Source organism: Brachyhypopomus gauderio, chromosome 15 (genome assembly GCF_052324685.1).
Source record: "Brachyhypopomus gauderio isolate BG-103 chromosome 15, BGAUD_0.2, whole genome shotgun sequence".
Classification (NCBI taxonomy): Eukaryota; Metazoa; Chordata; class Actinopteri; order Gymnotiformes; family Hypopomidae; genus Brachyhypopomus; species Brachyhypopomus gauderio.
The window spans coordinates 11455854-11483265 of NC_135225.1; the positions used below are offsets into that span (position 1 = coordinate 11455854).

Sequence of the window (27412 nt, forward strand, 5' to 3'; positions counted from 1 at the left end):
GGCCTCAGGCAAACAATAACATAAGTAATTGAATCAAGTCAACTATACTCAGTGACCAGCAGCTGGGTTTTAATTTGATTTTTGTTATAATTGAAAGAGATTGCCCTGTTTTTAATTAAAAAGTTATATTATGTTAGCTCATTGAGAATCCCTTAGGATACCTCCTGCTCATCTGTTTGTGAATAAACATATGCATATTCATTAGCGGATGTAACAGTACATCATATTGTATTTGATATGATGCTCTCAATTTGAAAACCGTGGGGAAATGAACAATACTTTTTATGGCTTTATGCCCAATTATCTCTCCAGCATGTTTCACCGCCAATTCCCAATAGCTTTCCGAGTCTCCAGTATGGTACAATAGCAAACACGCAGCTACAGATGCTTGTGAGGGGACGCCAGCCTACCCACTGGCCTGTGGGTGACTGGAGACGACTCAGAATTCAAAACTGTCCCTCTTAGCCAGTGGCATGAAACCCTGAACAAATCGCTCTACTCAGTGGAGAAAATAAAGTGTCGCTTATAAAATATTGCCTAAATTGTGCTAGGTATGTTAAGAATGCAAACAAGCAACCCCAGAGTGAGGGCGGACCATCGCGCCTCTGGAAAAGACTATTCTTCTTTCATGGTGAATATCACCTGTTCCTGTGACCACATTTGATTCTGGGGCATATTAAAAAGTGCTGCTTTTGTTTTTGGGTTACATATACTGCAGACAAGCTAACTGATCGGGCTGAAATGTGCTGTTCCATTCCAAAGTCTCAAATATTGCATTCATGTTTTCATATAGCACTTTTGCCGCAAAGTTCCTACATCTGTGCCTCATCGTACTCAGGATACGGTTCAGGAAAAGTTCACTACACTGATGTCAATGACCCACATTAACAGCGTTATTCACACAGCTCTGTGTGTAAGTGCATGCTCATGAGTGCATGTTCAGGATTTTTGTGAATTAGCATATTTGTGAATTAGCACGGAGTATTTAATGGCCTCTGTATTAGAGAAGAGTGTGAGGAGAGCAATGGAATTAAGAACTGCAAAATTTAAGAAATGGTAAATGATTACATCAATTTGCCAACAAGTTGCCCCACCCAGATCTAAACCTAAAAAATGAAGGATGCTTCCCTGGCAGTATTAGCATCACAAACTCTTAAATTGCGTGAATGAATTTTAATGCAGGACTAATGTGTTTGATGTAAAGTCAGCTCAATGGGCAGTGTGACCCTGTGCAGCACACTGTTGAAGAGAATCACAGCATGATCAGCATACATTCATTTCAGCTTACATATTTAAATGCAAATTTCTTTGATTCAATTTAATGAATAAATTCCATTGACCGAATTCATTACTGGAGTGATTGGGAGAATGCTTTTTTCTGGTGGACCGGTGGTTTGTTGGGCAGGTAGTGTACAAGAGAGATCAGTAAATGCAGTAAGACTGTAAGCAGACCACATAACATGTTTTCAAAGCATGTAGAGGGCAGTTTCAAACAACTGTTGAATAACCTTCAATGGCACCAGTGTCCTGTGAGAGGAGCTATATGTTATTTAAATCTGTGAAAAAAGACTTTGGACCCATTTAACATGGGACTAGCTATAGGCCATTATGTTCATGTGCACTTATAAAGAAATTCCTATGTCCTACAACAGTGCTAGTGTAAGAAGCCAAGCTTCAGGCAGCGGTACACTGCTCAGACTCCAATGTGTTTCCTGGGTATCCATTACCCATCATCCTTTTAGACTGTTGATCTTATACTTTATACAGCATGAATTAGAATTTGAAACCGTTATTTTAACTCTAGTAGTTATAGAAGCTTGGATTCTACTGCTGTGTTTGAGAAATCTGTACACAGTATAACCAATTAAATAAATGTATCAAATGTACTGTTTACAGTTTACATTTCTGTAATTAACAGTCTACAGCATCAGCAACTTAACTGAAGAATTACACAAACAACAGGAATAATACAGAATCGTGTTTCTAAAAGGAAAATACTTCCTTGCATATGCATCTGCTGCTCACTGAAGCTGTATCTACATCCCAGCCCTTTCCAGTCTTCCTAATGTCTGCTAAACGTGCTCACAGACAATTACCAAAGCTAAGTTGTGTTGTATCACATCTGCTTGCACAATAACAGCCGCTAAATGTCAGACAGCCTTGAAACAAAGAACAGTGCCTAGAGTCTTTTGGCATTCTGTCTGTCTCTGAGAGTAAGAAATTATTAACCATTCTTCCGGAGGTGTATGTTGTACATCTGTTTTATTAAAGGAGGGAGTTCTGCATGGAGAATTCCATTTCCATAATTAGTTCACCTTAAAAATGTCAACTCAGCCCTGTAAGTGAGTCTATTGTTACAAAAAAACAATTACTGGAGTGAGAAGAGCTTTCCTTTGCAAGAAAGGCCATCTCCTAATATGTTCATTCCATCTGCTCCATCCTCTTTCCATGTGAAACAATGATTGTGTGTGTATACATGCATATATAGGTATGGGTGTGTGTGTGTGTGTCCTTCAATGATTGAAATTTCTGCCTGGCCATTTGAAATATCAAGGCAGAAATGTTGATTTGAAAAATCCCACAGATAACTACAGAACCAATATAGCAATATTCTCAGAATGAGCTGGTCCTTCATTAAAGTTACCAAGACATGCATTTATAAAGACAGTAAATATACAAGTGTTTACCAGAGTAGAAATATCTAAAACAGAATACTGCAGAATAAAGTACACTTAACTGTGACCAATGGAAAAGCATCAGGAAGTATTAATGGGCTCTGAACACATCCTTGTCTTCTGCCATACTAAGACTAAAGATGATTTTCTCTTAGTATGGCAGAACCAATCAAATATCCACTCCGTAGCTATGCTAATGTGTCCATAATGTGTCCATTAGCATGGCTATAGTCCCAAGTGGTAATAAAGTAATTTGCAAACCGTCACACCGACCTTTTACCTAAAGAAGGAAGAATGATGGCTACGCTGCGAACCTGACGAGAGCATGTGACAGGATCTCAAAGGGATCTCTGTGGGTGGAGAAGCAGTGACGGCCACTCTTAACACGCTCGTGTGAGCAGGTCTCTCACGCTTAGATGGGGAGGTCTTATGGTAGCTCCTACACAATCTCCACCAGGACTGCAATTAGCCAGACTCGAGTCCTGCCAGTTCAAAGCAGCACCAGATCACAACGGCGTCTCATAACCCCCTGTGTCCTAATTTTGTTTCATTCGATGTGCATTCATTCTTTTGGGTGAGTAATGGGAGTGGAGTTTAACACAGTGGAAATGTGATGAGTTCCAACTCGACTTGGAGGAGATTGCTAAATTCATCACTTGCTTCAATGCGCCGCACGTGTAAACATTCAGCTTTACATTGCCACGGCTGCCGTCAGCCTTTGTGCTAATGTGCCTTTGTGCTATTGCGCCTTTGCACAAGAACCTGCAAACCAGTAGACCCTAAGAAGTACAACGACAGCCTCTTCACTGCGTCTGTACCACATAAAGAGACTGACAACTTGACAGAGAGCATCAATCGTTTAATCCCCTGGAGACCTTTTAAACACTACCAGGTTCAGTGCTACTGTACTCATGAATTATAAACCTTAGCAGGAATTTATTTATGAAATTAGCCTCTGCATGGAGATGTCACAGTAAATTAATTATAGTCACAGCGTCTGACTCAAACCTCCCTGATGGCTAAAACAAATCTGACTAAAATGGGTTGCTAAAATAGGATATGAAAGGCATCTTATTTGATTCAGTTAGATATCAGTCCCCAGTCTACTCTATTCTCGGTGTGACATGCACTGACCAATTTCTTTGTTCACTGTAAGGAAATCTCTGTGAAATATTGGCACGTCCCGTGTCGCTAGACAAAATGTGCTGGTACGTTCTAGAAAGTCCACTATCAGTAGAAAATTGAGCATAGTGAGGCACAGAACGGAGCTGTGGTACAAGGAGCAGTGAGGTGGGAACTGTAAAAATATGTTCTGGGAAAACTTCTTATTCCTTAATCCCCTGATATCTGTCTCCTCCCCTTCATCTGCCTGCCCTAGCCCCAATTACTAGTAGAAAAATGTCCACACGTTGGGTGTGTGCAGCGGTAGGAAGCGTCTCCTGCAGTCCTCCCTTCACTCTGGTAATGAACCTCTGCTCGTACATTTCCCCTGTGCAGACAGCCCATCCTGCCACTGAACGCCACACATGGCCCGTCTACATAAGGCCACGGCTAGGCAGGAATGGACTCTGAGAACTATTGCTTTTTTCATTAGGGTGGAGAGGGATGGTCATTTGGTGGCGATTTCTCAAAATAACATCGCAGGTCTATGGGAGTAAAGAGGTACAAAATATACATTCCATCATTTAATATAAATGGGGTAAAACATGGAATTATTAGGCCATAATAATCTATATATTTGCTATATATTTATATATATTTAGGATTTTCTGTCTATGCACGACACTAGCTCAGCATGCTAGCAAACCCTGACATTTGTAAGCACTAACATTTATGTAATTTGGTCTTGGAGTGTTCGACCCCAGCACCGTTTCCCAGATCCTTTCCCATATTTACACCACATAGCACTTTGTTCATTTGACGTGAAACAGGGACTGTGGAGTTACTGCTCGATAGATCACAGTAAATAGTGCTTTTCCCATACGCAGAGTTGTTCCTCACGTTTACATTCCTGTGTAGCTACGTGTTACTCTATCTTGTGGCAGGCAGACGAGAGTGAAGTAAAGCACCCCTGTGAGGTGGGAGGTGAAATGGCCTCCGTCTCACCATTTCCAATCTGTCTGAATGTCCTCCGCCACCACCAATACATTCAACCTTTGGTAAACAGAAAGGCCAAGTCAGTGAGTTTTTCCATTTACCGCAGGACTGGAGGTTTCATAACTTTAGCTCCTCTGAAGCTTTTTATCAGGCTTTTCTGTACATGTGCAAGAGCAGCAAAGCTTATGCTGCTCCTGCTATGTAGCTGCTGCATTTTGTTTGGCCACAAAGATCATGATATGAAATGGTCATTGAATCCTACCGGGTGCTACTTCAGTCAAAACATTTGAGCTCGTGTGAATGCATAAATAGGCTGATACTACACTGTATGACTCTGTCACAAATAATAATAGCTATCGAATTTTAGCAGTTTGTGTACAAATGTAACCAAGCCGTATAGTCCCCGCCCAAACAAAAAAAAAAAAAAAGACAAGTGGTTTTTACTTACATAGTCATCATAGGTTTTGTGTGTGGCCTGCAAGAGGGGGGGTCTGTAGCCTGTGGTGCCCGGGGTCCCTCTGGCCCGGGGTGCTGAGACTCCTCTGGCGTGCATAGAGGTAGGCAGGGAGGTGCGTGCACCCACTGTTCCCCTGGGAGCTGCTGCCCCTCGACCTGGAGGGGGAGGTGGCACTGCACCCCCTCGACCCCTGCAAAGTAAGGAAAGGAATGAATGAACACAAATCATGTGTCCACATGTAAAACAAATACAGCATGCAGCACAACAGAGGGACTCTTGCATAATAGTTGTGGAACACACACACACACACACACACACATTATATATATGTGTGTGTGTGTGTGTGTGTGTGTGTGTGTGTGTGTGTGTGTGTGTGCATAAATGTTTTAAATAATATAATATAGTTATATGTTTTTCTTGCTCTTTTGCTTTTATGGTCTACTGCCTCAAAACTTGTAGATGATCGTTCATGAGCACTGACGACTAAAATAATGAAAATGAATCTGTTTTTCAACAGTAGGGTGGGGGCCTAAACCACTGCAGGATGTATGGTGTTTAATATAGTTTACTTGGTAGCGGCACAGTCACTCAAATGCAGAGAGGAGGGGTGTGCGGAGACATGAAGTCCCACGTCATTAGATCACACAGCAGCAGTGTTTTATTGATGGTACATTTAGTATTGGAGACATTGGAGGATAAAAGCACTCTGTTGTGGGTGAACAAGGTGGTGGAGTATTTAGAGCCTTGTTATTGGGTTCCTAGCCAGAGATTGTGTTTCCAAGGTCTGGATGACCAATAATGAAGTTAAATGGGGAAGCTTTGTATCTAAATGTAAAGAACACAGACATATAAGTGGACTGTCATAGTAAGTGAAACATGGGCCTAACTCAGATCTTGGCCAAATCAGGCTAAACTAAAGCCGGTGTTCACTTAAATGGCTCAGCTGGGTTACCCTCTGCCTGTCAAGAGGCAACTAGGCTACAAAGAAATGGTTTGGAGAAAAGATCAAATGACCACAGTGTTCCAATTACCCGAAATATAGTTGGTCAACTTTGATATGTCTTGTGTCCAAAGCTAGTTAGGTATTAGATTTCAATGGAGCTTTGAGGCTTGAAAATCTTTTTCCAAAATATGTTGCTTCATACAACACCACTAATATAGGTCATCTCAGTGAAGTAGTTTTCATAAGTACCATGGATAGTTTAAAGTGGAACTATATTATAATCTGTCTCAAGATTTCCAGTACAACTTTGCCTTAAGGACAAATGAGTTTTCAGTTATCCAAGATGGCTGCCCCTATAATGTTACAGGAGTCTGTTTTTCTTAATTTTTTACAAGGGACATAGTATATCTTAATATGTCCGTGTGTGAAGATTTGCTCTAGTATTCATCAACAATTGGATCGTCTACATTTGGGGTAAGTGGGTAATTCTATTAATTAGATGTGTTTTGTTGAACCATTGTTTAATGAAGCCAAGCAGGTCATGGCTAACAAAAGAATAATGGTGGTCCATCCGTGGCTTCTATGGTATTTGTAGCTGTTAACAGTGCTGTGTCTTTAATGCTTGTCAATTCCAGAGATATAAATGATAAAAATGAAATGAGCCATTTTCAAAAGTTACACTTGAAGGAGTCCAAACTAGTAGACCAATCAAGTCTCCAATAAGCAAGGGGCTCGCTCAACAGTTTAGCAAGTATGTGTACCTCACCAATAGTTAAGGAGTCCTTTAAATCACAACTCTCCTTGCTTTTCAGATGTGTCAGCTCCTTTTCAAGGATAAAATCTTTCATGGGCTGCTCCATAATAACTTGTCATTGTCACTGCCTCACACGCCCAACATGGTCAAATGGCATTTAACAATGTCTATATATTTTACTGCATATTGTACATCTACAAGTGAAATATAACTGGATACATTAATTAGAAGCACAAGACTTTATTAGAAATGCTTACTGCTTATCTCTTATTGTCACGTGGTCCCGCCTCCCTCCTGTCAGTCATGTCTTCTGTTTTGTTCTCTGTGTTTGTGTCTTTTATTTTGAAATTCCTAGTTGTCTCTGTCTTCACACCCCTGCCTTGTTCTCCACTCCTCGTTATTGCTTTCTGGTGTGTCTTTTTTGATTCCTTGTTTAGTCAGTGGGTTCCCTGTTCTGTGTATTAAGCATTCTCTTTTCGAAGTACTTTGTGTGATTTTGGTTTCTCTAGTTGTTTGATTGTTCATGTCTTTCTTTCTCTTTAGCCATGTATCCCCAGTTATTTCTGTTAATGTTATTTGGTTCCTATGGTTGGTGTTTGATTGTTCTTGGTGTCTGGTCTGTGTGCTCTGTGTAAGTTTATTAGTTTTGTTAATTAATCTTTGCACCGTCCACACTTGCGTCCAGCCCGCTCTTTCAGTTCATTACACTTAGTCTGAGTTCATTCAGCTTTAACACCCCTCACTCTCTTAAAAGATTGAAAGATTTTGGTAATATAAAACAATTTTCTACTGTCTTGCTGTATCAACTAATGGAACATAGTTTATTATTAATTTAATAATAGAACCTAATAAATTTTTGTGCTGCAGTCAACTGTGCTACTTAAAGCTGTACTGCATTTAATGATTTTAGCATTTACTCATTATATTATGGTAGAAAGTTGCATTATTAAAACACTGTGAACGGTACGGTCAAGAAAGATGCTTAAAACATTGTAATATTCATATATGTATATCTCTGGCCATGGCCATGTGTTCTCTGGCCATATGTCCAAACCTCATTAGGTTTAGAACATTTACTGTCTTGCAGTATTGCTCCGGTTATGCACTATAACCTCTAACCTCATCCCTGCACTCTAAGCCAGTAAAACACAGTTATCTTTGAGCACTCAGCACTCTGAGCAATCTGTGAGGGCAATTCTCACAAAGGACACCTGAGCTATGAAGTATGCATCATGAACTATGCATAACATCTGATTTATTTATTCATTTAAATGCATTCTGTAGATACCAGGTAGGTAAGGATTTGTTTGGTTAGGTAAACATAAAACATCACTACTGGTTCACAAGTACATACACTGACACACGTGTGCGTATACGTGCAGGCGTGGTCCCTATAACACTATCAGGAGAGCACCAGCAGAAGGAGGAGCTTGAGATGTTTAATTGTCTGCAGCAACAAACAATGGAGCTGTATTTTGAATTATAACTCGAGGTAGCGGGAAGGAAATCCTGCCCCTTTTGTATGTACTGCAAGCAAGGGCAAGTTCACAACATGAAATATAAATTAAAGTAAGGAGCATGTTTGATATGAAAGGTATGAATAATACATGGTAAGTTTAAGATGTGCATTTGATGAGTGGCAATTAAAATTTCATCTACCAACCCTCATACAATGAGCTGTGAACTAAAGGTGTTTGTGGCAGTTTCATAACCAAGCACTGTGCAGCTGTTTGAGTATAAAAATGGGCCTTTTTTTTCTTTAGCGGGAGCAGCAGGTCACGTTCCAACAAAGCCATGAGTCTCTCGGTTCTGACTCACACTTGTGATGAGCTCAATCTCTGGCGAACCCCCCCCCCCCAAAAACGGCTTAGAAAGGCATCGCCCACAAGAATGTTCCAGAAAGCCAGCGGCGCGGCATACCGTGCGGCGGCCGCCGAGGTCAGCCGCAAGCCCCGCCCCCGGGTGCTCCTCGCCCTGCTTGGGTCATCGGAACCGTTGAGGTAGGAGAGCTCGCGGAGCTGCTCTTGTCTGATCTCGTCGTTGTAGTCCTACGGAGAAGAGAAAGCAGAACGTTCAGCACCCACGACCCACGGATGGCCCGCGTCACGGCCTGCCGGCACCCTGTCTCTGAAAACACTGCAAACAGAAACAAATATTTCACTTGAACACGCAGCTTATGGGCATCAATGTCATAAATGACTGAACCTTAAACGTGTTGTCAGATTACCCGGATGTAGGCCAAGAGTTTTAAATGTACTGCTAGGAAGTGTTTTCCCCTCCCGCTCCCCTGCTGCAGGATAAGAACATAAGCGGGCTGTGCAGCGGCCCGGCGCGAGCCTGGCGCCGGCACTTCTCATTACGTTGGACCGCGCTACGCCACTCGCTCCCTGGATCCTGCAACATGATGAATGGCAGTTTTATGAAAGGAGCACCACTGCACTGTTTAGCATTTTCCTCACTCCATCACACCTGATTCAGCAAATGATCAAACGCCACATTCGGGGTCTCGGGGAACACGCTAAACTTTGCAGTGATTTTGACCTTTTGGTAATAGTGTAGCACGATCCTCTTTCCTACAACAACTGTAAAAAGAATTTGGATATGCAGAATTATCGGTCAAAAGGAAGTAGTGGGTAAACCCACAAAATGAGCTCCCTTGACATCAAACATCATAAGTGAGCAGTATTCACCCAAAGATTATAGCAGTGCACTGCTATAATAAGCATCAAGTACAGTGCTGGATCTAGACACAGTCCTTCACCCATTCCATGGGACACATGCTTTAATACGCTGCACACAATTCATCATGCGTGGCAATGCACATGCTTCATTGATTTAGATGGCGAGGGGGACAACATATGAAGGCGAGAAACAGGGATGGCTTGTTAACTTTGCTTGACACCAGCTATCAGCACATTGTTGTGAAAGAATACTGCTACTTCCTGCATTTATAAAGGCCCCCCTCTCCCGTTTGATTGAACATGACAGGGCCGTGAATCACCAGGCCGATTACAGCGCGGATAGCTCTTATTTTATTATCTTGTCAGTGCCACAGGCAGATAAACGGCGCCTCATTTCCACCAGCCACTTATTCCCCTTCCTGTTTGCCATAACAGCTGGGCACAGGCAAATATTAGAAATGGCAGTTAGATGAGAAAGGCCTTTTCATGGCAATCCAGTCAACAATTAATAAACACCATGCCATGCCACTGGGATTTAAAGCTCATTTCATGAATAATCAACTTCCTCCTCTTTCTCCGTTTGTCTTTCCTATTTACTTTTCTTATTTGTTTGTGTTTGTGTTGTTTACATTCTTTGGAAAACCATCATCTATTCATGCTGCTGTTTTTGGTGCTGCCCCATATCATGACCATGAATCATGCTGTAAACACATTACATCAATATACATCTATAAACATTAAGGGCAAACGCATCATCTGCTTAGTGACTTCACATCATTAACACGATGCTACGATGCTGGATTTCTCATTTGTTGTTTTTGTCAGCTGATATTCTTCTGTGAAAACCAGCCATTTAAAACTTATGATGGGGTTCTTATGAGATGGTATTTATACACATCAACGTGATTAAATAACTGTTTACAACATTTAAAGCACAAATTGTGATTGAGGCTTATATTTGTGCATATATTTCATAGTAGATGGATTCAACTTCAAAGCCTGAAATCAAAATCTGATCCTGGATAATTCTGTAATCACTGGTAGTGATTTGTGAGACAGAATATAGGTTACCAATCGTATCCCCCAGGGTCCAGGTGCTTCCAGCCTTCCTTGAGGCTAGCAGTCATAAACAAACTGGCCATTCAGGTAAACTAACCATTTCAGTTTACTGCCATCAGAGGCCTCAAGTTAGACACCTTTGTTTGGTAATATATATGTGATATTTTCAGACACTCCCTTATGCTAATCTACTAACTGGTGAAGCTGGTGAATTTCAGCCGGCAACAACCCAATAATGAAAAAAGGTTTTGAAACAAGTAAACATTCCACAAACTATATTTTTTTTTACCTACAGCAGTCTTGGGCAAAAATAATTGATATTTTCCTATTATCTTGGAGACAAAAGGCACAAATGAGTTGTGGAATGGAAATCTGTTTCATGCAAAGTAGATGTAATAGATATCCTGATGGATTCATCATGAAGGGCTTCTGATGGCAGAGCTAATTAAGTGGTGAAGTGGCTATGAATGACAATGGCATTGCATTCAGTCAGTAGACAACCACCGTGCCATTGCAACCCTGGGTCAGGTCAGTGCAGCTGCTAGCAAATTAAATCCAAGTAAACACTCATTTTAGGTAAACACCCCAAGAACCAGCTGAAAGCAAACCATGGAACATGCTCATGGATGTTATGACAGATGGCCAGGAAGCCTTTGACCTGTAGATGTCTATTGGCTGCACTGTCTGCCTGTAGTAAAGTATGCTCACCATATGTTTGATATAAGGCACTAAAGCACCAGTATTTGCTGCTGTTCTTGGAGGCATTCTGTCATTTTTCCAGTCTGTCTGCATACCACTGCTTAAGGACTGGTGCACGCGTGGCGGTAATATGTGCGTGAAATCAAAATTGGACAAATTCTAATGCAAAGGTGACACCCGAATTTAAAAACATTGAATTCACTGCTGATACTAGAAGGGGACAGATGGAGATAGGGGCCAGGCTATAGGCTGGTTTCCACCTGTTCCTTATTCCTTCATTTACCTTTCTGGTGCTGGTAGGTTAGTCGGAGGATGGCATGACAAGCTGGTCGCTGGGTGTGGGGAGTGAGATCTGTGACAGATTGAACGATCGTGTTTTTCGGTAATACCTCCGCTCTCCCAATTAAGGGGGGAAAGTGTTGGGGTCGCCCCTCCCCCGCTCCTACCCAGACTCTCCCAGCTGCCCGGCTGGTCTGGCACTCTAGTGATGTTAGAGTTGTCTGTACTCTCCTTTGCTAATCGCTAAGTGACATTCTAGCAAATTGTTCTCATATCCAGTCCCAGCAGCCCCCTCTGATCCTCCAGCTCTAAAGCTTCTGCTAATTCCCAAAGCTAAGGGATGCATGTGCCTGGGTAGACCTCTACAGCATGCCGCCATAAACCAGAAAAGCCTGCAGAAGAGGATGCGCAGTTAGGGGGTTTTCTGTGAAAACACAGAGCCTGCCATATCATTGTAGCTGCAAAGGCTACTCAGAAGCCCTTGACATTCTCGGAACAGGCGCTCTTATGAACAGACGTGCACATCTGCTAGCAATGTGCCTGCACATGGCACTCATCCCAGCCTTAGACAGTCTTCCTCTAAACAGGCAACAATCACTAAGAATCACTTGCACAATGCTGTAAGCTCATCTACTCTGAAAGCAAAATGAGCTATTTACCATAGTTATCTTCCCGCATGCTTCACAAATGAAATAATTATATACAGCAGATAGTCATGTTTGCTTTGGAAAAAAAGACATTTATATTGCATAAGCTATTGTTAGTGGGTGTTTGCAGATAAATATATCATTATCATTTAAAATTGTGCCTATTAGTCAGTTGCATGCCAAGTTGCACAAACTAACTGATAATATTGATAGCGCTGATTAAAAATATTGATACCAATTTGCTTCATTATTTTGTTAGGTGGATACATAGCTAATAAATCTCACAGACAGGGACTTGCCTGTGGAAAGTGATGTGCAACATAAATATTCTAATATACAGGAGCAGGTTACATTAAAGTCTTCTGAGAAGGTAGTTAACCCCACCATGAAAGTCAGAAGTGTATACAGGCTTACAGAGCCACCTGGAGAGAAAGCTTGTGCATTGAACAGCAGAGCTCCCTATGAAACTGAAGAGTTCCCTATAAAACCAGAACAGACTGCTCAGACTGTAAAAGCTTGCGATACCTTGAAAATCACATTTAAAATTGTCCTACTGATTGCCTTATTGGAATCCAGGGTGATTATGATTCTCAGGGGGGATTTTTTTTAACATTCAGATTTAGAGCTTCTCACACAGGTGTGAGAAAAGGGACCCTGTGTTTAGAGTTCAGATGTGTGATGTAGCAATGGCACAACCACAGACACTGGTTAAAACCTGCAGGAAGCATAGGCGTTAACTCCTGGTAATACTGTCACCACTTCTCACATGGATACGAGCAGGATCCACATTGGGAGAGTCCACACTGCTGAATCTGTGTAGTACACTCGGTTTTTAGCGCCTTCGTTAGCACTTCACTGCTTGTTTGTCTATACAGTTCCTGAAATTCCATGTTTTGAACACCTTTAGAGCTTCCCCTGCCTTTCTGGTGAATGTGCTTTTTTGGTAATTTATAGCCCAATTGTTGTATGTATGTATGTATGTATATATATTGTATTTAAAAGCGGTGTAAACATTTCTATGTGGTTCACACTATAAGTACTTCTTTCTGAGTCTGATGGTTTGCATGTGACCTAGAGACTCATTGAGTTCCACTGGGCTGGACGCCGGTGTAGCCCATAAGTGTACTGAAATGTGTCATTGATGTGCAGAACTATTCTACATGTGTTGTATTTTGAGTATTGTTGACAGTATTAACATATACTAAACCACATGCTAAATGGCTTGTTCTAACTATCTTTTTTTAGCTCACCAATTTGAGGAATCAATTAACCATTAAAATTATAAAATAGAATAAACAAGTACTAAATTGTCATGTTTAGTGGCAAATCTCTGATAACAAATGCCTCAAACCACTGCGCCGTGAGTCTGGCCCGACAGCACACGTGTCCCCCGGTCTGGCTAGACCCGGTCTGCATGCACACGCTCTTCAGCTTGTTTTTGGGGCCGTATGCCCTCAGGACTTTTCTCGCTCAAGTGAACGCACGCTTAACAGGGTTCAGGCCAGGTGAACAAATGCCTGGATGACGTTCGACTTTTTCAGGCCTTGAAAAACCCTAGCTTCTCCTGAAATGTGAAATCTGACGCAGGTGCAAGTTGATTACTATGGTGCGACTATGAAGTGACGTCACACACACACACACACACACACACACACACACACACACACACACACACACACACATATATATATATATATATATATATATATACATGCAAAATGATGGCTTAGTATCATTGAAAAAGTAATTACTGATTACTCATTTAAAGAGCAAATTAGTTACTATATTGATTACTTGATATTAAAAGTAACTAAGTTAGATTACAAGTTACTTTATTAGTTACTTTCAGAATCTGTCGACAACTACAAAATGGTATCCAGTTTTGCCAGTACTGACTTTATTGGAAATGCTTTAATGGAACAGTAACAATGTATCTCCTGACATTATGTTTGTGTCGCTGCATGGTATTATTTGTAAACGTAATACAGGTGAACTATTCAGTCGGATAGATATTTTATATATATATATATATACATATATATATATTATGGCAAGCCGTTCAGGAAAAAACTATATATATAGAATGACTGCTAAGTCTGAATATATGGAATGAAACCTGAGAATATGGAATGAAGTCTGAATATATGGAATGAAAGTCTGAATATATGGAATGAAACCTGAGAATGTGGAATTAAGTCTGAATATATGGAATGAAAGTCTGAATATATGGAATGAAACCTGAGAATATGGAACGAAAGTCTGAATATATGGAATGAAAGTCTGAATATATGGAATGAAAACCTGAATATATGGAATGAAAGTCTGAATATATGGAATGGAAGTCTGAATATATGGAACGAAAATCTGAATATATGGAACGAAAGTCTGAATATATGGAATGAAAGTCTGAATATATGGAATGAAACCTGAGAATATGGAACGAAAGTCTGAATATATGGAATGAAAGTCTGAATATATGGAATGAAAACCTGAATATATGGAATGAAAGTCTGAATATATGGAATGAAAGTCTGAATATATGGAACGAAAATCTGAATATATGGAACGAAAGTCTGAATATATGGAATGAAAGTCTGAATATATGGAATGAAAACCTGAATATATGGAATGAAAGTGTGAATATATGGAATGAAACCTGACGTCACTTGCGCCATTTTGTGCTTTCAGTTTGTGGTACCAGGTATGGTGGCAGGCTCGTTTGTTTGGCAGCATTTTGGGTACCCGGCAGAAATGATAAATGGCAAGAGAGTGACTGATAAGACACTGACCATATACAAACATTGTATGAAAATAATGCCGTACACCGCGGCCAATACGAGCACGATACAGAGACATTTACAGCAGCACCACAGCTCAGTACTCAGATCAACATATCTCACTTGGTAGCAGGGACAGAACGGCGCTTTGGCAAGTTGAGACAGCAAAGGATATCGGGAGCAGTGTGGCGATGTTAATATTCTTAAAAATGAACATGGCAGTGTTGCAGCAAATTCAGTGACATACTTGGTCAGGCTCTGTTTGCACTATTTGCACTCTGTAGCCTATTGACAGAGAAAAACTTTTTGTTTTGCACATAATAAAGTGAGTCCCCGCTTAACGACGGGTCTGGTTGACGGACCGGAGTTACGACCAACTTTTAATGTTATTTTGTGCGGTGCGCGGAGGAGCAGTGGCAGCACAGTGGAGTGTTGTGCACGAGAACATTGTTCGTTTTTGTATTTACGATCAAAGCGTATCTAAATCTGGGGTCGCGATTAACGAGACTTTTCGGTCTAACACCGTCGTTAAGCGGGGACTCGCTGTATTGTTTGCGCTTGAAAAAAGGAGAAATATTTTTATTTATTTTATTTTAACTTTTATGAAATTTTATTTTAATTTCAATTTGTAGGACAAGTTTATTAGGTTCATGCTTGCATCATGCATGTTAAGAGTTCTAATAAAACATTTCAAAATGCATGTGTAACTCAGTTAAATAAAAGTATGTTGTCCAGTCATAATTTGTCATTTTAGTTTCCTTAAAATCTCGTCACGTCTCGTTCTCGTGAACCCAATATAGTGTATCGTCACACCCCTAGCAGTAATCCTCAGTATGGAGGAGATGATAAACACCCTGACCAGTGCACGACCTATGGTGGCGTACTGCTTACAAGCAGAATAAATAGAACATTTCTCCATAGTACTGCTGGCTAGCATGCTATCAGCGGTGATTTGCTTGATTCGGAGCTGCGGTTTGCAGGGTTGCCACACACGCCATACATCTGATTTCTCACGCTGAAAAAAATCTAGTTTATTTATCTCTGATCTACATCTATGATTCAATGAGTTACTAGTTCGATCTGGCGCCAACACTGGTGATCGATCGATTTAAGCCTGGTTTATTCTTGACGCGTCGCGAGCGTCGAGGATCCGCGGCGAAAATGATGTAATCGCAGTGGCTCCGCCCGTGCGCGAGGGTCTCGCACGTTGTCGATTCGCGAGGTCGTACACCTCTCGAATTTTGTAACTTAGCGCGTGCCGCGCCTCAGCGCAATGAACAAAGTCATGTTTGCAGAGTTCATACACCTTTATAAGGTGGAATTAAAGCACTTGTACGTCACTTTCAAGGTCCAGTTCAATATTTCCCAGCACGTTAAACTTAATTAAGTTAAATATTTATACATATACTCAAAATGATTCGAAATAATTCGCTTTTAATCACATTATTTAATGGTTGTTTATTTTCAAAACGCCCAATCTTAACGTCTTCACGTTCTCTCATGTTTCGTCCTGGAATTACAAGAGGCTCATATTTGTTAATTTAATACAAGAGAACTGTTCAGTCAGACAGATATATGTTGTGAAACGAAGTAGTTACAATTTCCTATAATTACCACAAACTGAAAACACAAAACGGCGCGAGTGCGTCAAAGACGTCAGTTTTCATTCCATATATTCAGGTTTTCATTCCATATATTCAGGTTTTCATTCCATATATTCAGACTTTCATTCCATATATTCAGACTTTCATTCCATATATTCAGGTTTTCATTCTATATATTCAGACTTTCATTCCATATATTCAGACTTTCATTCCATATATTCAGGCTTTCATTCCATATATTCAGGCTTTCATTCCATATATTCAGACTTTCATTCCATATATTCAGGTTTTCATTCCATATATTCAGACTTTCAAGTGGTGAAAGTCTGAATATATGGAATGAAATCTGACGTCATCGACGCACTCGCGCCATTTTGTGCTTTCAGTTTGTGAACTGGGTATGGCGGCAGGCTGCTCGTTATGAGTGAGGCATCTCGTAATTCAGGGAAAATTTCTCCATAGTAGTTGGCTAGCGTGCTATCAGCTGTGACTGGCCTGATTCGGAGGTGCAGTTTGTATGTGTAATCATAATTCATGTTCAGATTCACACTGAAATCGTCAGAACATTACACCAGAAGCGGTAACCGCATCGCATGATGCGGCACAAAGGGCTTCCATACGGGAAGATAAACCTCTCAGTCCTCCTCAAACTGAACAGAGTGCAGATCCGCGCAGCACGGACGGGTTACCTGCGCAGTACACTGTGTCTGGACATACATACTGACTGACAACACGGCGCACATCAGCTGATCAGTGGGCCGCGCAGAGCGGGTCCATAGTTTACATCAGTGACTGTGTTTCAGCCATTCACACAGATATATATGCACTATTACAATACTACTGAATGAATGGCACTGTATGAATGTTCTGTAGGTCCAGTCGTATTGCACAAGTCACCGTCCGCGCTGCGCGGACATGCACACTGGTTCGGTTTGAGGAGGACTGTGAGAGTTGTATCTTCCCATATGGAAGCCCTTTGAACATGAGTAAATTTACACAAACACCGCAGCTCCGAATCAAGCGAATCACCGCTGATAGTATGCTAGCCAGCAGTACTATGGAGAAATGTTCTATTTATTCTGCTTGTAAGCAGTACGCCACCATAGGTCGTGCACTGGTCAGGGTGTTTATCATCTCCTCCATACTGAGGATTACTGCTAGGGGTGTGACGATACACTATATTGGGTTCACGAGAACGAGACGTGACGAGATTTTAAGGAAACTAAAATGACAAATTATATGACTGGACAACATACTTTTATTTAACTGAGTTACACATGCATTTTGAAATGTTTTATTAGAACTCTTAACATGCATGATGCAAGCATGAACTTAATAAACTTGTCCTACAAATTGAAATTAAAATAAAATTTCATAAAAGTTAAAATAAAATAAATAAAAATATTTCTCCTTTTTTCAAGCGCAAACAATACAGCGAGTCCCCGCTTAACGACGGTGTTAGACCGAAAAGTCTCGTTAATCGCGACCCCAGATTTAGATACGCTTTGATCGTAAATACAAAAACGAACAATGTTCTCGTGCACAACACTCCACTGTGCTGCCACTGCTCCTCCGCGCACCGCACAAAATAAAATAAAAAGTTGGTCGTAACTCCGGTCCGTCAACCAGACCCGTCGTTAAGCGGGGACTCACTTTATTATGTGCAAAACAAAAAGTTTTTCTCTGTCAATAGGCTACAGAGTGCAAATAGTGCAAACAGAGCCTGACCAAGTATGTCACTGAATTTGCTGCAACACTGCCATGTTCATTTTTAAGAATATTAACATCGCCACACTGCTCCCGATATCCTTTGCTGTCTCAACTTGCCAAAGCGCCGTTCTGTCCCTGCTACCAAGTGAGATATGTTGATCTGAGTACTGAGCTGTGGTGCTGCTGTAAATGTCTCTGTATCGTGCTCGTATTGGCCGCGGTGTACGGCATTATTTTCATACAATGTTTGTATATGGTCAGTGTCTTATCAGTCACTCTCTTGCCATTTATCATTTCTGCCGGGTACCCAAAATGCTGCCAAACAAACGAGCCTGCCACCATACCTGGTACCACAAACTGAAAGCACAAAATGGCGCAAGTGACGTCAGGTTTCATTCCATATATTCAGACTTTCATTCCATATATTCAGGTTTTCATTCCATATATTCAGACTTTCGTTCCATATATTCAGACTTTCGTTCCATATATTCAGACTTTCGTTCCATATATTCAGATTTTCGTTCCATATATTCAGACTTTCATTTTCCATATATTCAGGTTTTCATTCCATATATTCAGACTTTCATTCCATATATTCAGACTTTCGTTCCATATTCTCAGGTTTCATTCCATATATTCAGACTTTCATTCCATATATTTAGACTTCATTCCATATTCTCAGGTTTCATTCCATATATTCAGACTTTCATTCCATATATTCAGACTTCATTCCATATATTCAGACTTCATTCCATATATTCAGACTTAGCAGTCATTCTATATATATAGTTTTTTCCTGAACGGCTTGCCATAATATATATATATATATATATATATATATATATATATATATATATATATATATATATATATATATATATATATATATATATATATATATATGTGTGTATATATATATATATATATATATATATATATATATATGTATTTATTTATTTTAAAATATGTTATATATTTAATAAATATATTTTTAATTATATATATATATATTAAAAAATATATGTAATAAATTAATATAAACATGTATGTGCCCACATACACACCCCGAGGCATGAGACATATGAGTCATTAAGATGCTTCTCCATAAAGACAAATCCAGTAGCCCATGCAGTCATACATCAGCCTGGTGCACAGATAAGATGTGCTTCAGACCATTAACACTTCCTTGTCTCTTTACGTTTTCCTCATTTCATACATCTGCTACAGGTTCATCTTCATCTCCACCTTGTTCCAAAACACTGCAGACTTTTCATGTACATCTCAGCAAACTACACATTGGCTACATATTTTTTTATCTTACCAGTGGTTTGCATTTGCTAATTTAGCCCAAACCTGAGTTCAGTCTGCTTAATTAAATCCAGCTGCTAGACCGCATTACCATGCAGATGCGTTTAATATTCCCTTTCCATCACCCACTTGCTCCTGTAGTACTGGCAGCAGTAGAAAGTGAACTTGTAACAAAAATGACTTGAAAAAGGGGTCTAGGGCAAGATAGTCAGAGGCACAGGTGTGTCAATCCTTGTGCTTTAGAGAGGGCCCATCTTTTTCTAACGCAGGCCCAGTGCAGAGGCGTGAGAGTGTACCACACAGCGTGGTAAGTGTGTTAAGGCCTGTGTGCTGATGAGGCAGGGGTGTGCTCCTGAGCCTCAGGGCAATGTTGTAGAGCCCAGGGCAGGCTGGGGAAAGCAGCGCGAGAGCCTCACTGCAAATGTCTCTCTCCCCTGAGGCCAAGAGCCTGCACACAGAAGTATTCATATTTACAGTCTAGACTGTGCACGCATACAGTAGGGACATTAATTATTAGTAAATGCTTCGGGCACATGAAAAGATGCAGTGCCTCCCAGGGGTATTTTTTTGCCCCTCATACTTGGCTGGGCTTATTAACGTTCGAATATATTATGCTTGTTAGAGCAGTTGATGGAAAAAATGCTGAGAGGTCTTTTTTTTTTTACTCTATTTGAATCTGTGCCTAATTCCTGTAATGTATAGAAAGATATTCCAAAAGAAAACTGCAACCTCCGTGTGTTATGAATGGCTAACTGCAGTTCTAAAAATGCAGTAAAAAAATTACATGATTTCATTGTTATGTAGCATCACAATATAACGGTTGTTACGGCCATTGCCGTTTTTAGGACGTCTGTGGGTTGGCTACTCTGGTTTTATTCAGGATTCAGAAGATGGTGTAATGACGGACAAACACTTGGATTGGGGGTCACGTGACTTCTCCCTCAAGGCTGAAATTGATGAAGGTTGATTAGAGCTGAGGTCTAATGACAGGTTTAAATGCTCACCTTGAGATTGTAATGGTGCACTATGGTGTTTGACTGGTAGGCTCCATGTGGTCACGGGTGACGCTGTTTGTGATTTTGGCTTTTCGAATTAGGCCTTATGAGTTACACATTGTGGTTCTTAAAAGGGTGTTATGAGATAGTATTGATACAGTGATTAGTTTCCGTATCTAGGACTTTGTAGTTAATCAAGCTTACATAGAGTGTTATGAGAAGTAATACTTACAGGCTTTGACAAAATCAGATTGTTTGTGTAAATTGTATATAGATGCATGTAACTGGTTTATTTTGTATTTTCTCTTGTGTTGGTGCTGAAGTTGGTTGCCGTTTTTGTTTGCCTTTTCTACTGTTGTGTTTGCAGATAGATAGGAGGATTTTGTATTTTGTTTTAATTTTCTTTCGTTAAGAGTCTTGGTTTAAGAGGACGGTGCATTTGTGATTTTGTTTGTTGTGTTGGCTTAGACCCACTCTGAAGTTGTGACTCCAAATTTAAAATCATCAGTTTGTATATATCTATTCAAATATATGTAACACAAATAAGTGAATAAATGGCAAAAGCTAAGACTACAATTTCAGTGTCTCCCGCCTTGCTTTTTATGTTACGTCCCTGGCCAATGAGCTATTTTAGCAGGATCGTAACACGGTAAAAGAAAACAAGGCACAGAATGTTTCTAGAAAATTCAACATAGCCAAGCACAGCCTCCTTCAGTCAGTCCCTCTTTATACTTAACCTTCAAAATTGTTCTCTTTTTCAATTAGCGTGGAGGAAGACATGACTAAGCCAGAGGTGGAGAGGTAATCAGAGGTCTCACCCTAACCTGTGCTCATGTTCAGCACAAATTACCCTGCAGGAGTCTGAAGTGCATTAAACAGGCTAAGTGAACTTACAGGAACCAGGAATTTCTTAATCTCCTCCAAGGCGTGGCTCATGCGGGAATAGGCCTCTCCGGGTGGTGCAAAGACTTCAATTAAGACATGGAGATCATTGCTCAAATGGGCATATTTCGCCTCTCCACTTTTCCTCAGTTCTTCTTCCTGAAAATAAGAAATCTGGTCAGATTGGTTCTCTCTGCAGTCGCAGACATACAAGAAAACACCTTTTTATTCAAATACTTTGCCGTGCCATTGAAGCAGCCATTCTCTCAGGACAGTTTGCCCACTGTGATCAACTGAATTTTGGCACATGTGCTGATGAAAAGCATCACCACTTTTCAGTCATCGCAGCTTAGAAAGCAGGCTCGCCATTACATCTCATTACTCGCACCGGAACCGACCGTGGACCTCTCAGAAACACTGCACATCAAAGCTTCGCTATCCGGTGCCAGAAGAGGAAATACTGAAAAATGACACACGCTACAATGTGCAGAAACAAAAATGTCAGTGCGGAGAGCCGTTGAGCAGAAACAAACTGCCGATGCCGCCTCTACGATTAAAATCCCCCCAGGGAGGCGGTAAAGAGGAGAGCACATCCGAGAGGCATTCCATTTCCCGATTCCCTGATTACTGAAGGTCGTCAGTAACTGTTCCTCTGAAAGCATGTAATTACTGCAGTCTGTGTTACCTTCTCATGTTGATTACCACAGTCTGCTTAAAGGCTGAGGGCCTTGATGGAGGGGGTATACATATATGCTTAATAAGGGATGCAGACCCTCATTGCCTCTAAATTTCTGATTAACCCTGAGTGACACGTCTGGTGCTAAAGCGTCAGTCACTTAGTCACTTCCCAAGCACTGAGCATTGCTTCAGCAAAGGTCAGAAGGTAGCTGCGCTATTTTAATTCTTGAAGACTGTCACATTTGAGATGTTCAAGAAGGAAAACGTATATAATGTGTATAATACTGTGTGTGTGTGTGTGTGTGTGTGTGTGTGTCACACGTTTTAGCAGCACGGGGTGATACCTCACAGAACAAAAGATAAGACGTATCATCTGCAGAGCCACAAGAAGAGCACGCTCTTTATTTTCCGTCTTCTCCACGACGGGAGAACTTTCAGTCAGATGACGTTTATGTGTCTCAAGCCTGACAGCTTAAAATTTCCTTTTATGTCAGTCCATAAGCAAACAATCTACTGTTTTAGAAGCCAAGTCTGTCCTCCAGGATAAGTATCAGAAAGCACTGAAGCAAGTCTGTCAGAAGGCTCTACAGATATGACATAATGACAAGCACCCCTTCCTTTCTATTAACTCTCAGTGAGAAAGAGTGGTACACAATGCATTGATGGCTACAGAGCACTGGTACAGTATTAGAGGGCTGCTTGGATTACAAACCACCAGATTTTTTACATGTTCAGGACTGAAGCATGTAGTGAAGCCTGAATTTGCATGATTAAAAACTTTTTTACACGTGAAAACACTGGTGTTAAACTTCTCTATCTTCTCTATCCATGAATGTAAAAATCTATACAATCCCTCAGCTGCCAAATGACGGAATGAAGACCAAACAAAACACTGAAGACTCTGTTACCAGACGACACACTCAGAAAGTAGTGTCTGCCAGACTATTATGAAATACTAATCTTGCCATAGTACACATGTGCCATACACAATTTCTAGTGTTTGGTTGCCTAGTTTCTGCCTGGCAGTAAATGCTGACTGGTCAAAAAAATTACTAAAATACAAAGCTTGCCTCCCTTCGCTACAGGTGCGGAACAAAGCTGGCAATGTGTTTTTTGGGTTTTTTCTGTGCACATTCACTGCATTTTATGCAGCACTCAAGAGCTTAGGAATGAGGCCTAAGTGATTTCAAAGAGGGTCATTTCGTTAGAGTGGAATCTAAACGATATCAAAAAGAGCTGTTTTGTCCTCGTTCAGCTCAGTGCTGTAGGCCATCTTGGAATTAGTGACTTGAGTGGGGGGGATGCAGGTAGGGGGGGATGCAGGTAGACCTGCCCTCACACCACAGGGGAGGAGTGGGGGGTGCAGGTAGATCAGCCCTCACACCACAGGGGAGGAGTGGGGGGATGCAGGTAGACCTGCCCTCACACCACAGGGGAGGGGTGGGGGGTACAGGTAGACCTGCCCTCACACCACAGGGGAGGGGTTTGGGGGATGCAGGTAGACCTGCCCTCACACCACAGGGGAGGGTACAGGTAGACCTGCCCTCACACCACAGGGGAGAGGTGGGGGGTGCAGGTAGACCTGCCCTCACACCACAGGGGAGAGGTGGGGGATGCAGGTAGACCTGCCCTCACACCACAGGGGAGGAGTGGGGGGGTGCAGGTAGACCTGCCCTCACACCACAGGGGAGGGGTGGGGGGGGTGCAGGTAGACCTGCCCTCACACCACAGGGGAGGGTACAGGTAGACCTGCCCTCACACCACAGGGGAGGGGTGGGGGGTGCAGGTAGACCTGCCCTCACACCACAGGGGAGGGGTTTGGGGGATGCAGGTAGACCTGCCCTCACACCACAGGGGAGAGGTGGGGGGTGCAGGTAGACCTGCCCTCACACCACAGGGGAGGAGTGGGGGGGTGCAGGTAGACCTGCCCTCACACCACAGGGGAGGGGTGGGGGGATGCAGGTAGCCCTGCCCTCACACCACAGGGGAGGGTACAGGTAGACCTGCCCTCACACCACTGCTTAGTCAAGCTCAAGGAGTGCAGCAAGGAGTCTGCACTGCTCTGACTTTATGCATCAATTATGCATTGTGTTTTGACTAAATTCCGTTTCTGTTGCAAAACTGAAGCTCAGAAGCAAATGAACCAACACTGGCTCCTGTGGCTATGTGCGGGGCAAGACAGCGTAGCATGCTGGGAAGCTCGAACAGTTTAGAACTAAAGCTTGAACAATTCAGAACTGAAGCTAGAACAGTTCAGAACTGAGACTATAGTGAAAAATATCAAAGATGCAGATCAGGTGCTGGCTAAATGAGGGTCACACCAGAGCTGTTTGCTGCTACAAGAAACATGTAAAATATAAGGCCTACGGCAAACTCCAAACCCCACAAAGCATCAATAGCTTCATAATCCCAACTGGGTTTTTATCACTGACTGAAAAATCACCAAGCACTAATAAATATTTGTTTAACCAAAAGAAAACAACAGAACAATAGTGAAGAGGGCAAGAGGAAGTGTTGCGGTACAGGAACAAGAACCTAATTATGATACATCAACAGCTCATAATTAAGCACTCCTTAATACTGAATGGCTTCAGTCCTTAGCTTCTCATGCTGACAATATCTATGAAGCCATGTGGTTTCAGATAACCTACGGTCAGTTAAATGGGTGATCCTGTTCCCCATCACTGGCTTCAGGCGGTTACCACTGTGACTGCAACATTGTGGCACAATAGATCAGAAGAAACCAAATGAAATTTGTAGGAAGGCTAAAACAGGAGCCAGTTGGCCTGTTTTTAATCTCCAAGCTAATCTGTGATGCAAATGTATTCCTTCTTAAATATTCAGTAAAACCAGTACATAGTGCATACATGAAATGAATGACTCGGTCACACACCTTCATCAACCCTTACTGTTAGGAGTGAAGTGGTATCAAAAAAGGTTTTTGTCCGTAATATCTTTTTTGCAGGCTTTATAAATCTCTGCACTGGTAAAAGGATTGGGAAGTGTTTAACTACAAAGAAAGGGTTCCTTTCTCCTTTATTTATTTATTTTTGTTCATTAAGTGTTAGATGCAGAGTCACTCTTTGGGTGCACCCAGTGGGGTTACTATAAGGCTTTATCCTGGATCCTTTATCCTGGATCCTTTATCCTGGATGAGTCTCCTGGCAGTCAGCCGACTGAGCTCAGCTTTGGTCGCTCGGCCTCAGGTGTGAGTCATAAGTGTTAGCGACACTCCACGCACGTCTAACACATGTAAACAAACACAGCTGACGCTAAAGCCGACGTAAACGCCGGCGTCCAGATAGGCTGCTGAGACCGTGTTCAGTCTCCCGCCAACGAGCTTTCAGGGGAGCGAATGTCAGAAGGATAAACGATCCCACAAATCAAGAAGCACATGGCACAGAAATCACGCACAGGCTTTTCTCCCTGAGAACATGAGGAGAAATTTCATATGAAGAATCATGTGGATTTTGATAAAAATGCATGTATTGGATTTTGGATTATATTATGTTTTTTTGTTTTTTTTTTTTTACTGAACAACTCAGTTACATATCTCAAAGTGTTATTTTACACGTATATGTCTTAAGGGTAGTACACTGTGAACATTCCTACATTCATTGTGAAAATGGCAGCCAGTGGCAGCATAGGCAGGGTTAAGCAGGACTGGGCACTCTTACCTTCCCTTTATCCCTCATAGAGCCCTTCCCAAGGATGGACATCTTCGCTCCTGTTTCTTCTTGTAATCTTTTCATGGAATTGCCCCGGGGCCCGAGCAGCTTCCCAACAAAATTAAACTGTAATGGAGAAGCATAAAGACAATTCCATTGGTCTCTCACACTGCCGGACAATTCTCTTACTTCAAAGCTAATAATAAATAAAAAAAAACCCTTTTTATTTATTTATTTATTTTTGGTCATCACAGATATTCTGCCACACATGAATCACAGAACTGGATTAAATAAATAATTTAAATAAACTGAATAGGTGATGTGCCCATCTATCAAACGCATAGTGCTGATCAGAGTTAGGACTCTGCTCCTTGCGGAGCTCCATGTGGATATGTGCGCCTCTATCTGGAGGGATCGTAGGCAGTCGTCCGTCTAATCGACGTTCAGGGTCAGTAAAGGGTCTCTGCCGCTCACAGAGACATTACAACGTGTGCATGTGCCAATAAAGAACCTTGGAGTGTCCAGAGGTATATGCCTTAATGCAGCATAACATAATGAGTTTATCTCCAATGGGATTCAAGTAATACTGTCTGGAAGATGAGCTATCAAGTGACTACCTTGGGGCAACAACTAACATTTTAGACTCGCAGTGGACCAGAAGTCACTGAGACCAATTACTCTACACACCCTTTTTTTCCCTCCTCTCTTCCATTCTACTGCTTCTGCAAACCGGCCACTGCTGTGTCCATACAATATGAAATCAAACTGTTATCACCTTGATTTTCCTGCAGCTGATGCAGTGACGTTACACACGTTTAATAAAATCAAATGGACAATGAAATTGTTGAACACCGATTCTTCAGCACAATTCTAGTGAAGAACATGTAATCTCACGTTCTTTCTCCAATTCATTCTTCCTTACTGAAATCTCTTCTAAACATCTTCCACAGCTCAGTAGATTTAATCTTTTAGGATTTCTGCACACATTATATGTGGGCTACGCTGAACACATTTCCTTCTAGAGTTCCTTTGACCATTTGTTTATATTTTGGCACATGTTAGGAAGGAAGAGTGAAAGATAAACTAAATGCCAATACTAGTGCTAAATTGAAAATATACAGTATCCTAGAATGTCATCTCTGAAAGGCAGCAACTTCAAGGTTAAGCAATTTCAGCAACGTGGAGTTTGTGTACGAGTGAGTCCATTATTATTTCACAGCACTGTCTGGGCTTGTTTTCTGCTGGATCCTGATGAGAGGCAGAGTTTGCTAAGAGAGCTTTGCCCTTCACACATTTTCAAAGGTTAGCCGACACGCAGCAGTCAGAGTGAAACAGTTGGCCGTAACACATGTCGATGAACCCCGCCTCGCACTCGCTCAAAGACCGCTCGCCGTCCTTCTCTGCGGCCTGTCCGAGCAACTTCACACGGGGGCGGTCAGCTGTTGGAACACTATCGCTCTCTCTCCACACATCCTTGCGCCTAGCGGCTCGTGAGGGCT

General features: G+C 41.6%; 1 protein-coding gene across 10 annotated transcripts in view; it reads right to left on the bottom strand.

Annotated features, from left to right (window-relative positions):
• khdrbs2 (KH domain containing, RNA binding, signal transduction associated 2) overlaps positions 1 to 27412 on the bottom strand; it is a 66150-nt gene that overhangs the window by 16417 nt on the left and 22321 nt on the right. For all 10 annotated transcript variants that reach the window (XR_013121247.1, XR_013121245.1, XR_013121244.1 and 7 more), the window contains exons 3-6: positions 25923 to 26039; positions 21580 to 21726; positions 8847 to 8974; positions 5221 to 5419 (exon numbers count right to left, since the gene is read on the bottom strand). Coding sequence is in view for 2 of the 10 variants with exons in the window: in XM_076974329.1 (XP_076830444.1) it covers positions 5221 to 5419; positions 8847 to 8974; positions 21580 to 21726; positions 25923 to 26039 (591 nt within the window). In the remaining 8 variants the exon portion in view is untranslated. The remainder of the gene's footprint in view (positions 1 to 5220; positions 5420 to 8846; positions 8975 to 21579; positions 21727 to 25922; positions 26040 to 27412) is intronic.